The sequence below is a fragment of the Ovis canadensis genome, chromosome 3, assembly GCF_042477335.2.
Source record: "Ovis canadensis isolate MfBH-ARS-UI-01 breed Bighorn chromosome 3, ARS-UI_OviCan_v2, whole genome shotgun sequence".
NCBI lineage: Eukaryota > Metazoa > Chordata > Mammalia > Artiodactyla > Bovidae > Ovis > Ovis canadensis.
This window is the reverse complement of record NC_091247.1, coordinates 23876037-23892514: the sequence shown is the minus strand read 5'-3', so window position 1 is coordinate 23892514 and position 16478 is coordinate 23876037. Positions and strand designations below refer to the sequence as shown.

The 16478-nt window shown below is 38.5% G+C and overlaps 1 protein-coding gene across 1 annotated transcript in view; it reads left to right on the top strand.

Moving 5' to 3' along the window:
• The window catches only part of NBAS (NBAS subunit of NRZ tethering complex), a 341977-nt gene that overhangs the window by 73518 nt on the left and 251981 nt on the right, over positions 1 to 16478 (top strand). Inside the window, exons 11-12 of the mRNA XM_069580217.1 lie at positions 345 to 413; positions 6763 to 6891. Of these exons, the coding sequence (XP_069436318.1) occupies positions 345 to 413; positions 6763 to 6891 (198 nt within the window). The remainder of the gene's footprint in view (positions 1 to 344; positions 414 to 6762; positions 6892 to 16478) is intronic.

Sequence of the window (16478 nt, the reverse complement as noted above, 5' to 3'; positions counted from 1 at the left end):
AAGAACAGGATCAATTTCGTCATGAACGAAGTTTCTGTTGGCAACCTGGGACAGTCTCATTTGAGAAGGCTGCTCATTAGATTCTAATTTGCGTAGATTGTATTAGATTTACGTATATATTTTAAAAATTTGATTATGACTTTATTTTGTAAGATTTGTCACTTGGTCGATTTTTTCCCAAACAAAAACAAAATCTCACCAAGATTTCTGATACTTACTGCTTTTCTTAACCATTTTGTAAAATACTAGATATGCTGTAGTTTTCATTGCATGATGAGAGGACTTTGTACAATGAGGAAGTGCTCCATTGATCTTTAATTGTATGGTGTGTGTTTATTTTGTAGGTACCAAAGACACTGGGATTTTTAAGGATGTTAAGTGGCAAGTTTTACAGTCGCCAGGGACAAGAACAGGTAATGCAGATTGGCTTAACTTAGAAAACATTTTCACCAAAGTCCACTGAAGGACAAAGTTGAGTGAACCTTGAGCATGATAGATTTTCACCTGAATTTGCTCTTAATTATACACTATATGGGTGGATGCATTAATAAGGATTCATGAAGCTGTTCACTGAAGATTTGCGTATTTTACTATGTATGTCATTCTTATCTCAATAAGGAAAACTAAAAGAAAATTTCAAGAATGAACCTAGTTATCTTGGGTCTGGGAATATAGCCCAAAGAAGTCTCCTGGAAGCATTATATATCTTTGAATCTTCTTATTTTATCTTACTTGGGAATTTTGTATCCTTGTCCATAATATGTACTTTTTATTTGTTGATTTTAAAATATTCCTTCCCTTGCATTACAGTTTTCCAGTTAGCATTCTCTTTGGCCATTTCATGGAGTTTGTCTTTATCTTGCAGATGAAGAACTATACGAAAGACTAAATGCCTTGGCCTCTGCCATGTACTTTATTCTTTCTCATTACTGTGTTGCCTGTGTTGTTCTTTCTGTGACCATATTAGTTCATGAGAGCATTACTTTTTTGAGTCAGACTTCTAAACTACAGTGGGTTCAACTATCTGCTGAACTCCTTGAGGGCAGGGATTTATGTTTGTTTTGTTCACTGCAGGTTCCCCAGAGTATAAAACAGTGCCTGGCATGTACTATGTATTACTAAATATGTAATATTCAATAAATGTTGAGTGTTGGAAGAGCAGTGCTTACAAATTCACCTTTTATAGAGCTGAATTTTTTTTTTTCTTTAAGCGTATGTAATAATTTAGAACATTTTGAATGCATGTGATAGAATTCAGTCCTTTGATTTGAATATAGCTTGTCTGTGTGAAAGGTATAATAAAATTGGAAATCACTTATTTTTGATTGCTCTGTATAGATGATAAACAGCTGAAAAAAGTGAGACAACTTAGTGTACATACAAAGATCTGATATTTAACACTGAAAAAAGTCTCTTAGGATGGACAGTTGAAAAGTTTTACTGCAGCGTTTGAGAGAAGACAGTTCCTACTCCAAATATTGCTGCAAGTTGTAGAAGACTTTAATTAGTGTTTTTAATTAACACAAGATCAAATGGACATTTGAGCTAATGATTTAATGTAAGTGAGAAGTAGAAGTTAAAATAATGTTCACATTACTTCAGTAGCATTTTGTTAGTATCACATTGCTACACAAGAGAATCAGTGAAGTAAGAGGCAAATATCTTTTAAAGAATTTTAGGGAGCAGTTTAAGATGGGAAGGGGTAAATAGGAAAATTGACAATGAAGTTAATTAAAAGGGACATTAATGAATTATTAATGTACGAAGACAGTTTACTGTGCAGAAATATCCTTGTAAATCCTCTTGCGATACTTCTACCCCTTGCTAATCACTTACCAAGTAATTAATTTGCTAGACCACCTTCGAAGTTAAAACCTCATGGAGTAAACTGAAGCAAGTGGTAAGTGATAGTCACTGTTTTTCTTTTCCTCACCTTTATTGAGAGATAATTGACAAATGAAATTGTAAGACAGTTAAATTGATGATTTGATACAGGTACATATACATTGTGAGAAGATCTTCTGCCACTGACTTAATTAATACATGTATCACCTCACATATTTACTTTTTGTGTCTCTGTTACACTTAAATCCTACCCTCAACAAATTTCAATTATACAATACAGTGTTATCACCTGTAGCTATCAGTGTTATACATTAGGTCCTCAGACTTTATTCATCTTATAACTGAAAGATTATACAACTTTATCAACCTCTGCCTTTCCTCCAGTCCCCAGCCCCTGGTAGGCAAACACTATTCTATTCATTGTATTTATGATTATGACTTATGATTGTCTTTATAGATTCTGTGTGTAAGTGATACAACATAGTGTTTACCTTTTTTTAATCTGGCTTATTTCACTTAGCAAAATGCTGTCCAGTCTCATTCATGTTTTTTACAAATGACAGGATTTCCTTCCTTTAAAAAAGATGAATAATATTCCATGTTGAAGAATAAAGATTAATATAAGTGATTCTTTATATATTAATTTATATATAAAATAGGGATCTGCTTTCATTCTTTTGCATGTGGCTGTCCAGTTTTTCCAGTATCATTTATTGATGAGACTGTTTTCCCCATTGTGTATTCTTGGCTCCTTTGTTGTAAATTAACGGACCATATATGCTTGAGTTTAGTTCTGGCCTCTCTGTTCTATTCCATTGCCCTGTGTATCATTTTTTATGTCAGCTTCATATGTGTTTAATTACTATTTGCAGTGCAATTTAAACCTGGATGTATGATGCCTCTAGTTTTGTTCTTCTTTGTCAGGATTATTTTGACTCCTTGGGTATTTTGTGGTACCATACAAATTTCAGGATTATTTTTTCTATCTCTGTAAATAATTCCTTTGTAATTTTGACAGAGGTTGCATTGAATCTATAGATTACTTTGGGTAGCATGGACATTTTAACAATAGTAATTTTTCCAATCCGTGAACATGGAATTTCTTTAATTTGTGCCTTCTTCATGTTCTTTCATTAATGTTTTATGGCTTTCAGTGTATATGTCTCTCACTTTCTTGTTTAAATTTATTCCTAAATATTTTACTGGTTTTGATGTTAATGCGATTATTTTCTTAATTTCTCTTACTGATAGTTTGCTCTTATTGTATAGAAATTGTATGTTGATTTTTTTATCTTGCAATTTTATAAATTTATTTATTCTAACAGGTTTTTGATAGAGTCTTTTCTATCTATAATATCATGTGATCTGCAAACCGAGCCAATTTTACTTCTTCCTTTCTGAATTGTATGCCTTTTAATTCTTTTTCTTGCCTAATTGCTCTGGCTAGGACTTTTTTTGTACCACATTGGATAAAAGTGCTAAGTTACATATTATTGATCAACATTCCAGCTGTTGATAATTAAAATGAAAATGGCATTCATATTTGAGGACTGTGAAAGAAATTCACAGATATATTTTAACCAAAGTGAAAATTAGTTACATCTAAATTTTGTTGCCTTTACAACAACTTAATTTTGGTGGAGAAGAGAACAAGATTGTTATTCACATAAGCTGACAAATCTTAATACAATAGGCAGGGTTTGAATGTTTGAGGTTTACTTTTTTTGTGGTGTACAGTTGGTTGAAAAGCCGTTTCCTCCTGTTTCCAGGGCACACACTGCTGAATTCTCTTCTTTGCCAACCAACAGACTTTGCGGTTTCTGCATACTGCAGACTCTGCTCAGGTTTCTGAGTACTGCACACTCTGCTCGCAGAATTCAGCGTGGACTTTCTAACTGTGGCTTTGCATCTTGTGTTGCAGTTACTGGCAGGATAATAAATTATGTTCTGGTCCAGAAATACCCTGCATGCTGTAGACACTCAGAAAACTTTCTACAAATAAAAAGCAGAGTTTATACTTTAGAAGGAAATCACCGTATTTCTTAAGTAATACAGGTGACTTATCTATCTTTGGTGGGCTGCAATTCAGTTCCTACTAATAAACATGTCTTCTTACTGTGCATGTTTATGGAAATTAAACAGATAACTTGAGACTTGAAAGAAACAAACATTTAATGTGTATTTTATGTGTATGGGTGTAATGCCTGGGATTTGCTTTAAAGTCCTCCAGGGGACAGAAGTCCCCAGTGGCATTGTGGTGATTGGGGAATGACACGTGAGACAAGCTTGAAATATTGATGTTTGTTTAAGATGGTTGTTGGGCCCATGGGTATTTATTATACTGCAGTTTCAGCTTTTGTGTGTGTGAGTGAAACAAAATGCTCATGGAAGGGAGTGGTACTTTTGCAGTGTGGATGTCGTGGCATCAAAGGAAACTAAGGGCATCCAGAAAAAAAAGCCAGTGGGGACATTTCAGTGAATATATTTATTGCTGAAGTGTGCAGGAAGGATGGAAGGGAGGGAGGGGTGAAAACAGAAGGATGTTTAACGTATTTGTTCATTATTTCCCTGGTCATAATGCTGCTGTTAAGTTATTCACATTGTTCAGTGTACATTTTTTGGCTTAGTTTTTTTTTTGTGTGTGTGTGTATGTGTGTTTTTATAAACTTCCTACTTGCTTTCAAAACACTTTTTAAAAATTAATTAACTTATTTTAATTGGAGGCTAATTACTTTACAATATTGTGGTGGTTTTTGCCACCATTGACATGAATCAGCCATGGGTGTCCATGTGTTCCCCATCCTGAACCCCCCTCCCACCCCTCTCCCTCAAAGCACTTTTAGTGGAGTTATTAAATGGAGTTCCTGCATGTTACCATACAGAGCACAGTCAGCACCTGACTAATTGTTCAGGTGCTGAAGCAATGAAGTATACTTGATCATAATTTCTACTGAGGAGCATGCCTGTCACTATTAGAAAAGCCGTGGCCTAGGTGAGGGCAGTGATCGTGGTGCCGTCAGGGCACGTGGAGCTGGAGGGGAGACTTTGCATGTGGTTCAGGTCCTGCTGTTTATATAGAATGATGATCTTGGGCAAGTGTTGTCCCACTTCAGGTCTTCAGTTTCTTCATCTGTAAACTCTGAAGAATGGGTAGAAAGTTCTTTTCATTAACACAGATCAGTGCTTCAGAGGCCCGTCTTATGCAGAACCACGGAGCTAGTTGACATAGAGTTGTGAGGGGAAGATGCCAGGTCCTTCATCTTCTACTTGTTGGGGCTTCCCTGGTGGCTCAGACGGTAAAGAGTCTGCCTCCAGTTTTGGAGACCCAGGTTTGATCCCTGGATCAGGAGAAATTCCCTAGACAAGGAAATGGCAACCCATTCCAGTATTCTTGCCTGGAAAATCCCGTGGGGCCACAAAGAGTTGGACACGACTGAGCGACTTCACGTTCACTTTCATCTTCTGCTCATTGCTCCATCTCCATCACAGAGGACGAGATGTGCTGGATGCAGATTTTTGCTGGATGTGCTTTTGCTTGCCTTGCTTCTCCTTCTCAAGCATTTGTATTTTAATTTCTTACATTTCATTATGACAATCTGGAATAGATCTGTTATATTCCATTAAAGTGATTTTAGTCTTCAGTGAGGAGATTAGAATATGCTAATCTTGTCTGTTCCCTCATCCAGCAGTGTCCCTCAGTTCCAGAAATTGCTCTCCTTGGTTTTGATGGCCAGTGTGCCTAGTTATTTCAGACCCCAGCACTTAAACTCTGTCTGCAGAGGCCAGGTAGATAATAATGGTGAATCAAGTCTGTTGTAAATTCTGTTTTTTTTTTTTGTATAGTCATTGTTACTTTTCAGTTCTGCAGCTTTCAGCCTTAATCTTGGGGCCATAATAGAAAATAATGGGGGTTTTGGCTAGCTGGAAAGCTCATGACCCTTCCAAGAGGGTAACTACTACCTAGTTCCAGCCGATTATGCCCTTTGGGCCCTGTGTTGCCAGCTTTTCTAAATGTGCAGGAGAAATATGGTTGTGGACTGCCATTTTCTGGTCTGTTTTATTTTCTGGGGGGAGACCGCCTTAGAGCCTGTTCTTAATAAGTGGTTGAATGGGAAATAGGTCTTCAGTTAGTATTTCTTCAGTTCTTCCAGTTCTGTTGTAGTTGTTCAGTAGGTAACATCTCTGCTGGGGATGGTTTCCCTTGCGGTAACTGAGCAAACCTGGTGTCCTTGTGGGAAAGGACTGAGATTATGTGGACAAGTAGAACTGGGAAGGCTAGTCTTCCTCTGTGTAGCCCAGGTTTGGCCATTTAAGGTCAGTATATTACAAAGTATCTCTGTTTTATGGCAACACTTAGATTCCTTAAATCGAATAATTTGCCAGCAGATATGAAAAATATTACTCAACTAATGTGTTTCTTAAATTAAGGCATGCATTTTCCTCTAGTCGATCTTTTATTCCCTTTGAACGCTTCTCCCCTCCATCTCTTCCTCTGCTTCTCATTCACAGCATGAATTTGTGGTTTGTCCACGGTGTAGAATATTTCAGGCATTGTGTTCATATAGAATCTTGTAAAAATTATGAAATTCAAGAAATGCATAATTTTGTCAACATCAGCCCATAAGATACTGAGAACTCATAGTAATCTATGTGTGATATAAAGGAATGCTTTTATAATGCTCACTTATTTGGATTTTATGTTATATGTAAATCATAACTATAAAAAACCTTTGGGCAGGAGTCTTGTTTTTTGTTTTCTGGAGCACCTTTATAATGTTATGAAGCTGTCCTAGGCCTTAATTATGCGAGACCGCTTATGACACGGCAACCCTGAAGAATGGTATTAATTTCGGGAAGTTATTTCTATTGGCTGCAAGTCCCTTGCTCTGACATGACTGTAATATAATTGTTGTCTAGGATGGGATCTTCAAGATGAGCCTCTCTCCAGATGGGACCCTCCTTGCAGCCATTCATTTCTCAGGAAAGCTCAGCATCTGGGCCATCCCGTCTCTGAAGCAGCAGGGGGAGTGGATGCAACACGAGCAGGTGTGTCTCGATTGTGATTATTCCTAGAATGATTCTCGTGTGAGGGCGAGTACTGGCAACACAGATTTCATTTTTGTGATATTTTACGTTTATTTAAAATGTGGCTCACAGCTATTATTTATTCTGATCATTCCTAAGCTGTCCTTTGTTTAAAATATTATCACAGTAGCAGGACAAATCAGGAACAGAGCAGCACTCCTTGCTGATACTGATCTGCAGAACGGGACACTGTATCCTGAGTGTCCTCTGTCCACTGAACTCTGCATGTCCCCTGCCTCCTCGTTCCCCAAATACAGAATGGAGATGTTAATTTTTCAGCTAAAGTGAGCTAATATCAAAGACTCAAAAGGTCATTTTCTTCAAAAGAGTTCCCCTTCTTTCCAGATCTTGTAGTTCCAGTAATCCTGGGCTTCCTTCAGGTTGAAGGGAGTTCTCTTTACTCCTAAAGCAGTTAGAGAAAATACAGAGAAAAATAGAACTGTTCAGCTTTTTAGTGTCTGGAAATGACAGGGTTTGAGAGGTAAACAATTGAGTTGTTTAGGAACAGATAGAATCAACATCTATTGTAATCTAAAATCAGCATGGGCAGGTGAGGTCTGCTCGTCTAATGCCATGTGTTGTGATAGAATGAAGATTTAAGAAAAATGCTTTCAAGTGCATGCAGCTTGTTATAAACGGTTTAATCCTCTGAGGATCATTTTGTATGTCAGCCCTGTGAACGTTTGATTCTCCTTCCCTCATATCTGCACGCCCCTTTCCTGGAGGAATATCCGGCCATCAGCTTTGGTGATAGTTTTGTGATTCTGGATAGAAATATATTCCCTGAAAGATATGAACAGATCAGGGTCTTTCTATTAGCATTCTTTTGAATTTTATTTCATCAGAATGCACCATTGAAAGAATTCTTAATGAGCAAACAGCATTTTGTATTTCTCAGACTAGAGGGAAAGAGAAAGGGTCTCTACATTTTCATACTTTTTCACAGACTTTGTTTTTGCTGTTTTTTTCCTCTTAGAAACAATTTTAGGAAGATTTTTTTCCCCCCCTAATTCCTCCTTGTGTTGAATTTAATTTGATCTCCACATCTCAGCCACTCTCACTCACTGGATCTAAATTTGCTCTAAATAGAAGAGATCTTCCTCAGTTTTCAACCTCAGTAACCAAATACAGGGACATTCTTTCTGTCTCTTGTGAAATGAGAGCTAAGTTGACTTGTATCTTCTCTCTAGAAGTGAAGTGGATCAGCTCCTAACACTTTGTTTAATATGTTCAGCTGGGCTCATCAGATAATTGATCCAGAAGGTACCATGCATTTTTCATGGTTATCAATGTACAGTGATGAAATATTTACCTTTTATTATTGGAATAGACCCTAATGTTCTATTTTATGTGGGAAATTTTACATTTGGGCAAACTTTTTCTTTAAAGGTGAACACTGATTATTAAAGTCGTTTATAATAGAAGCATTGATCGAGTTCTGAAGCACACTTCATCTTTTGAGTATCTTGGAATGTCATACATATTGAATAAGCACTATTTAAAAAAACTCGTTAGTATGCTCTTTTTTAAAAAAATTCTGGATACTTTTTTTGCTTGCGAAGATCAGTTGCATCTGTTGTAGTCTTTATTGGCACACATTTGAATTTTTAACTGGCTAGACATTTTAATCCTTATTTGCCAATCAATTTCATTATAATTTATTATACTTCAGCTCATGAATGTTATTCATTAACTTTTAATAATGATTCTCTTAAAAACACAAAAATTGTTTAAGAATCTTAACTCAGGAGTGAGTAAATTTAAATATCTCAGTGGTTTGGAATAGGTCATCAGAAAAGTAATGTGAAAAGAAACAAAGGGATTTGAGAAATGGCCATAGGGATCCACGGGAGGGGTGAGTGCAGGCCAGGAATTCGCCTATGGTGTTGTCTTAGGGAGAGTCATTTGAACAGAAATACCCCGAGAGTTTAGAAGGCAGTTCATCAGGAATTGCTGAAGCCCAGTGTTTGTGTTGTACCTCTGAGTTTCCATCTCACCCCTGTAGCTCTGATCCAGTGCTCCTCATACAGCCTGTAGACAAGACGGTACGATGATACAGCTTCTAGCTAGTTGTACCTTTTATTATAATTTACACATTTTGGGGTCTTATGTATCAGTTTCTTTTTATTTGCTTGGTATAAATTACTTTCTTTGAATGCCTGAGTAAACTGGAAGGAAGAGGATTTAGGACTCACAAAACTGAAAACCATGGACCCTAGTTGTCATCACCAGGGACATTTTCAAGTAGTGGGGTCCTTTGCTGAGGGGTCCATGGCTTAGTGATGTCCTTGGAGCTGATCCTACTTTTGGTGCCATTCCAGGGTGCTGCCCCTTGCAGGCTGGGGGCTGCCAGCGCCTCCCTTGACTGCTGCTGCTCAGCACCTGGAAAGACTCTAGCTGAACAGAACTGAAACTGCCCTCTGAGACCCCTGCCAGGGCTAGCTTCACAGTAAATTCTTATGCAAAGTTGAGAACAGGGAGGGCATTTAACCGTATCAATTCTGAGGTTATGGTTGGAATACTGTACCGGCCCCTCCATTTACCTGTCATCTTTTCTTGTCTGGTCATTATGCTGCTTACACCTGCTCCCTGAACCCTCCTCTCCTGCTCCCTATTTTTGTCTAACCCTTTTCTGTTTTACTTTCTGAAACTTCATTCCATCAATAAACAAGTTGCTCGGAGGCTTCAGCATTTTTACAGAGCATTCTGAAATAAATGTATCAGGTTTACAGAACTCAGTAGGATTGAGGTGCAGGTATGTAATAGCCTTGTAGCTTTTATAAAATTAACTCTAATTATATTTATTAAATAATAACCTCTATTTACTGAGCGCTTGCTTTGCCTTAGGGTTTTTCAGCAAGTAGGCAGTAGACCTGAGGTTTGGTTTCATGGCCCTTTGGCTCTGATGTCTATGCTCTTTCCGTGACCATGTGAGAAAATAAATATATTTTTAAAAAGGTGGGGAAAACCCTATTGGTTAAGCTTTTTATCAGGCTTTACTTTATTTGATCTTTAAAAGAAGAGAGACAAATTCTTTTTCTCAGTGCACTTAATACAGATTTCTTCAGCCCTCTGAGATATGTTGAACTCTAGAGCTGTTAATAGTTAGTGTGTACCAGATACTAGAATAAGTCATTGAGAAAGCCTCTCGCTGATAAACCCTTAACTTTATGATAGATATCTACAGTACTTCTGATGTGGTGACATGAGGTGAGGGTGTTAACTGTTCAACAAAAGGAGTTTGAACAATCATACCGTGTTTGAGTCTTTCATCTGTATTCGGGGGATTAATCGCATTGGGTATTGGACAGTTTAGATTTGGACTTGAATGTCTGGAGAGAGTCACTAAAATCTAGTGTGCTAGTCAGATAACAGAGAACAAGCTAGTGGTTACCAGTGGAGAGAGGGAAGAGGGGAACAGTAAGATATGGGTAGGGGATGAAGGGGTATAAACTTTTTATGTTTAAAATAAAGTGTAAGAATATATTGTACAGCACAGAAAATATAGCCAATATTTTATCATAACTATAAATGGAGTCTAACCCGTAAAATTTTTGAATCCGTGTTGTACACCTGTAACTTAATGTAATACTGTACATAAGCTATACTTAAGTAAAAAAATGTCAAATAGTGCAGTCGAGTAAATGTAACAAAACTTGAATGTAACAGTGCTATATAGAGTAGTTATTGCCTATAATATTATCATAAAATAATAAGTTCAAGTATTTGAATCTGTAATGAGTCCTAGAGTAGAAAATGTAATAAATCAGTCCTTTGCCCTTAAGACATTCATAGTCTTGCAAGGGAGATTATTAACAAATTAAGAAAATAATGTGTTAGTATTTTGCTTCTGTTGGTGGTGTTTGGGGGGGATTGTTGGGAGTAAATGGTGCTGGTATAGTAAAGCTTGGCTGTCGACAGCAATTTTATTTCTTTTGTTTACTTCACAATCTTATTAATCAGAACATGCTTTTAGCTCATTTTAAGAGATGGGAATAGTGCTGAAGAAAGTTAATTTAGATTGCTAAATGTTAGAATCAGTGTTCCATTTTGACTCAGGTCCTCTGACTTCATAGGTCAAGCCTGCTCCCTGCCACCCCGCCAGAGACTCTTCTTAACAGCATTTACATGTAGAAATGCTGACCTTAAGTGGGGACGTTGGGTACTAGCTAAGATGTTAATGGGAAACAAGGAGAGACAACCCATGTGGTTTATATGAATGGCACCTGGAGTTGTGTGCTTCATGATGTAGAGATAACTGGGAATGTGAAAATACTAAGCAAAAGGTATAGTGTAACTTCTCTGCTGCCTCAGACAGTAAAGAATCAGCCTGCAAGGTAGGACACCCAGGTTCAGTCCCTGGGCTGGGACGATCCCCTGGAGAAAGGAATGGCTACCCATTCCAGTGTTCTTGCCTGGGGAATTCTATAGATTGAAGAGCCTGGCAGGCTACAGTCCATGGAGTCACAATGAGTTGGCCATGACTGAGCGACTAATACTTTCACTCTTTGACTTTTTCGTACTGTCACTTACCAAACATGTGGGGTCATTTTGTATATTCATCCCTGGCTGAAAATATTGAAAAACCCTTAAACAACTGAAAAACACTTCCAATAGCTGCTCTTTTTTCATTTGTCCAGCAATAGTCTAGTGGCCTTGGGCCAGGTTAGGGCAGGCTTTGGATTTCTTTGTGGCTTCACTAGGAAACAAATGGACAGCCAATTAGTTTAAAATGGTGCATATAATGTATGGAGACTAGTGTATATAGTATATGGGGACTTATACTAAAGTATAAGACTATAGTATACTGTTTACCTGCAGTATACTAAAGTATATATACTTATAAGTACTATATACTTATATATGTACTATATATACACTTATATATGTATTAGTTCAGTTTAGGCACTCAGTCATGTCCGACTCTTTGTGACCCCGTGGACTGCAGCATGTCAGGCTTCCCTGTCCATCACCAACTCCTGGAGCTTGCTCAAACTCATGGCCGACGAGTCGGTGATGCCATCCAACCATCTCATCCTCTGTCGTCCCCTTCTCCTCCTGGCTTCAATCTTTCCCAGCATCAGGGTCTTTTCCAATGAGTCATTTCTTTGTATCAGGTGGCCGACATATACTATAGTATATAAGACCTTATATACTAAATAGTGTATATAGTATATAGGGACTTAAGACTTCACCTTCTAATACAGAGGGTGTGGATTCAATTCTCTAGCTGGGGAGCTAAGATCCCACGTGCCTCACAGCCAAGAAACCAAAACATAAAATAGAAGCAGTATTGTAACAAGTTCAGTGAAGACTTTAAAAATGGTCCACATCAGTTCAGTTCAGTTCAGTCGCTCAGCCATGTCTGACTCTTTGCGACCCCATGAACTGCAGCATGCCAGGCCTCCCTGCCCATCACCAACTCCCAGAGTTCACTCAAACTCACGTCCATTGAGTTGGTGATACCATCCAGCCATCTCATCCTCCGTCGTCCCCTTTTCCTCCTGCTCCCAATCCCTCCCAGCATTAGAGTCTTTTCCAATGAGTCAACTTCGCATGAGGTGGCCAAAGTACTGGAGCTTCAGCTTTAGCATCATTCCTTCCAAAGAAATCCCAGGGCTGATCTCCTTCAGAATGGACTGGTTGGATCTCCTTGCAGTCCAAGGGACTCTCAAGAGTCTTCTCCAACACCACAGTTCAAAAGCATCAGTTCTTCGGCGCTCAGCCTTCTTCACAGTCCAACTCGCACATCCATACCTGACTACTGGAAAAACCATAGCCTTGACTAGATGGACCCTGGCAAAGTAATGTTTCTGCTTTTGAATATGCTGTCTAGGTTGGTCATAACTTTTCTTCCAAGGAGTAAGCGTCTTTTAATTTCATGGCTGCAGTCACCATCTGCAGTGATTTTGGAGCCCCAAAAAATAAAGTCTGACACTGTTTCCACTGTTTCTCCATCTACTTCCCGTGGAGTGATGGGACCGGATGCCATGATCTTTGTTTTCTGAATGTTGAACTTTAAGCCAACTTTTTCACTCTCCTCTTTCACTTTCATCAAGAGGCTTTTTAGCTCCTCTTCACTTTCTGCCATAAGGGTGGTGTCATCTGCATATCTTAGATTATTGATATTTCTCCTGGCAATCTTGATTCCAGCTTTTGTTTTTTCCAGTCCAGTGTTTCTCATGATGCACTCTGCATATACGTTAAATAAGCAGGGTGACAATATACAGCCTTGACGCACTCCTTTTCCTATTTGGATCCAGTCTGTTGTTCCATGTCCAGTTCTAACTGTTGCTTCCTGACCTGCTACAGATTTCTCAAGAGACAGGTTAGGTGGTCTGGTATTCCCATCTCTTTCAGAATTTTCCACAGTTTCTTATGATCCACACAGTCAAAGGCTTTGGCATAGTCAATAAAACAGAAATAGATGTTTTTCTGGAACTCTCTTGCTTTTTCCATGATCCAGCAGATGTTGGCAATTTGATCTCTGGTTCCTCTGCCTTTTCTAAAACCAGCTTGAACATCTGGAAGTTCACGGTTCATGTATTGCTGAAGCCTAGCTTGGAGAATTTTGAGCATTACTTCACTAGCGTGTGAGATGAGTGCAATTGTGTGGTAGTTTGAGCATTCTTTGGCATTGCCTTTCTTTGGGATTGGAATGAAAACTGCCCTTTTCGAGTCCTGTGGCCACTGCTGAGTTTTCCAAATTTGCTGGCATATTGAGTGCAGCACTTTCACAGCATCATCTTTCAGGATATGAAATAGCTCAACTGGAATTCCATCACCTCCACTAGCTTTGTTCATAGTGATGCTTTCTAAGGTCCACTTGACTTCACATTCCAAGATGTCTGGTTCTAGATGAATGATCACACCATCGTGATTATCTGGGTCGTGAAGATCCTTTTTGTACAGTTCTGTGTATTCTTGCCACCTCTTCTTAATATCTTCTGCTTCTGTTAGGTCCATACCATTTCTGTCCTTTATCAAGCCCATCTTTGCATGAAATGTTCCCGTGGTATCTCTAATTTTCTTGAAGAGATCCCTAGTCTTTCCCATTCTGTTCTTTTCCTCTATTTCTTTGCATTGATCGCTGAAGAAGGCTTTCTTATCTCTTCTTGCTATTCTTTGGAACTCTGCATTCAGATGCTTATATCTTTCCTTTTCTCCTTTGCTTTTCGCCTCTCTTCTTTTCACAACTATTTGTAAGACTTCCCCAGACAGCCATTTTGCTTTCTTGCATTTCTTTTCCATGGGGATGGTCTTGATCCCTGTCTCCTGTACAATGTCATGAACCTCATTCCATAGTTCATCAGGCACTCTGTCTATCAGATCTAGGCCCTTAAATCTATTTCTCACTTCCACTGTATAATCATAAGGGATTTGATTTAGGTCATACCTGAATGGTCCAGTGGTTTTCCCTGCTTTCTTCAATTTCAGTCTGAATTTGGTAATAAGGAGTTCATGATCTGAGCCACAGTCAGCTCCTGGTCTTGTTTTTGTTGACTGTATAGAGCTTCTCCATCTTTTGCTGCAGAGAATATAATCAATCTGATTTCGGTGTTGACCATCTGGTGATGCCCATGTGTAGAGTCTTCTCTTGTGTAGAAGTTAAATAAGCAGGGTGACAATATGCAGCCTCGCCATACTCCTTTTCCTATTGGGGTCAGTCTGTTGTTCATGTCCAGTTCTAACTGTTGCTTCCTGACCTGCATAAAGGTTTCTCAAGAGGCAGGTCAGGTGGTCTGGTATTCCCATCTCTTTCAGAATTTTCTATAGAGAGAGTATGTGCGTGCTAAGTTGCTTCAGTCATGTTTGATTCTCACTCTTTGAAACTCCATGTACTGTAGCCCGCCAGGCTCTTCTATCCATGTAAGATTCTCCAGGCAAGAATACTAGATGGGGTTACCACGCCCTGCTTCAGGGGATCTTCCTGACTCAGGGATTGAGTCTCCTACGTCTCTTGCATTGGCAGGCAGGTTCTTTACCTCTAGCACCACCTGGGAATCCCATGTCGTATATAGTCAGCTCTCAGCTTTACCTTGAATGTTGGCCTGAGGAAAAAATTAATGTTTCTGTTGCCTGATATGGACTTAAAGTCTTTTTTACCAGATTGTGAATTCAGCTTGTCTGGGCCTTTCTTCAAACAATACAGTACTTTATTAGTTTTCATAATACTGTGGTTTGTCTGAATGAGTGTTTTCTCTATAAAATCTAATGATTAAAGATAGTTTGGAAGTGTCTATTCTGATTTACTTCCATCCAGTTTTCAGTTGATTAAATACTTTGGCTTTCATTGTCAATAAGAAAATCCATCTGGCTAGAAATCTGTATTAAGTTTTGTTCATGTTTGGAATATATAGTAAAATTGCCAAAGTGATTTTCATTTCCAACATTTCCCGTATGTTATGTTTATATATTTATGTCTCATTTCTGGCCTTAATTTTTCTCTGAAGAAGTTTCATTACTTGCTTATTTGTGCTTCCTTAGATGTAGTAGACACAAGACTTCCCATTTCCATTTGATTTTATTTTCTCTTTGACACGTAGTAGGTGCTGGAGTAATTTTGTGAAGGGGATGACTCAGTGAGGGATAAGTGGGAAGATGATAGTTCTTGTGATTAATCGGGATCTTACCCACAGCTGTTTTCACAGCTTCACTAGACTGTCAGTTCTTTGAGAAGAGACACTGAACACACATTTCTTTTCTGAGATCTAACAGAGGGCTTGGCGTGTTAAATACTGATAAATGTTTGTGGAATGAATAAGCATTTAAAGGTTACTTTCATGCTGTTGATGACAGGGTCTTTGTTATGTTTAGCTTCAAGCCATTGAAATAGAAGTCAACAAATAAAATCCTTAAATCTGAGAAGACAGATTTAAGCCTAATGCATTAGCCATAATAGCCTTTCTGTACAAAATCTATAACTGTATTCTTGGGGCATCCTCCTAGGCTGTTTTCAGACATTTGGTAGCATGTCCTACAGGGAAGAGTGATACGGAGGTCATTTCTTAGAGTGTATCAACAAAGTACTGGGAGTGAATGCCAACTCTGTAGTTTGTAGAGGTCTCGGGAGCTTGGTGATCCTATCCTCAAAGCAACAGCCTCCAGAGTTTGTGTCAGATGCTGTAAAGCAGAGCCAGACCATGGTTCTCACAGGTAAAGTCCTTGGGGTTCTAGGGTGGTAAGTTTGGGCCAGTTTGCATAGTACAAGGGGAGCAGTGGGAATGTCAGCTTAGAAAGTGGTGAGGGACAAGCCATCAGGATAATGGTCTGGTAGGTCACCTCTGCCTGAGGCAGAGTTAAGTTTGGGATTTTGTTTGCTCTTCTTTCTTAAATATACTGTACAAATAATTCTATCAAATTCCCACATATTGTAAAGTTGAATGCTTAGTTCAGACATGTAGACTGAATTGCTATGTACTCCTAAGATACAGTTAGATATATACCCCAAAGAATTTAAAACCGGTTCTCAGACACAGTACATTTGCATACATGTTCACAGCAGCCACAAGCTGGAAATAAGCCTAATCTCTATTAATAGAAGGATG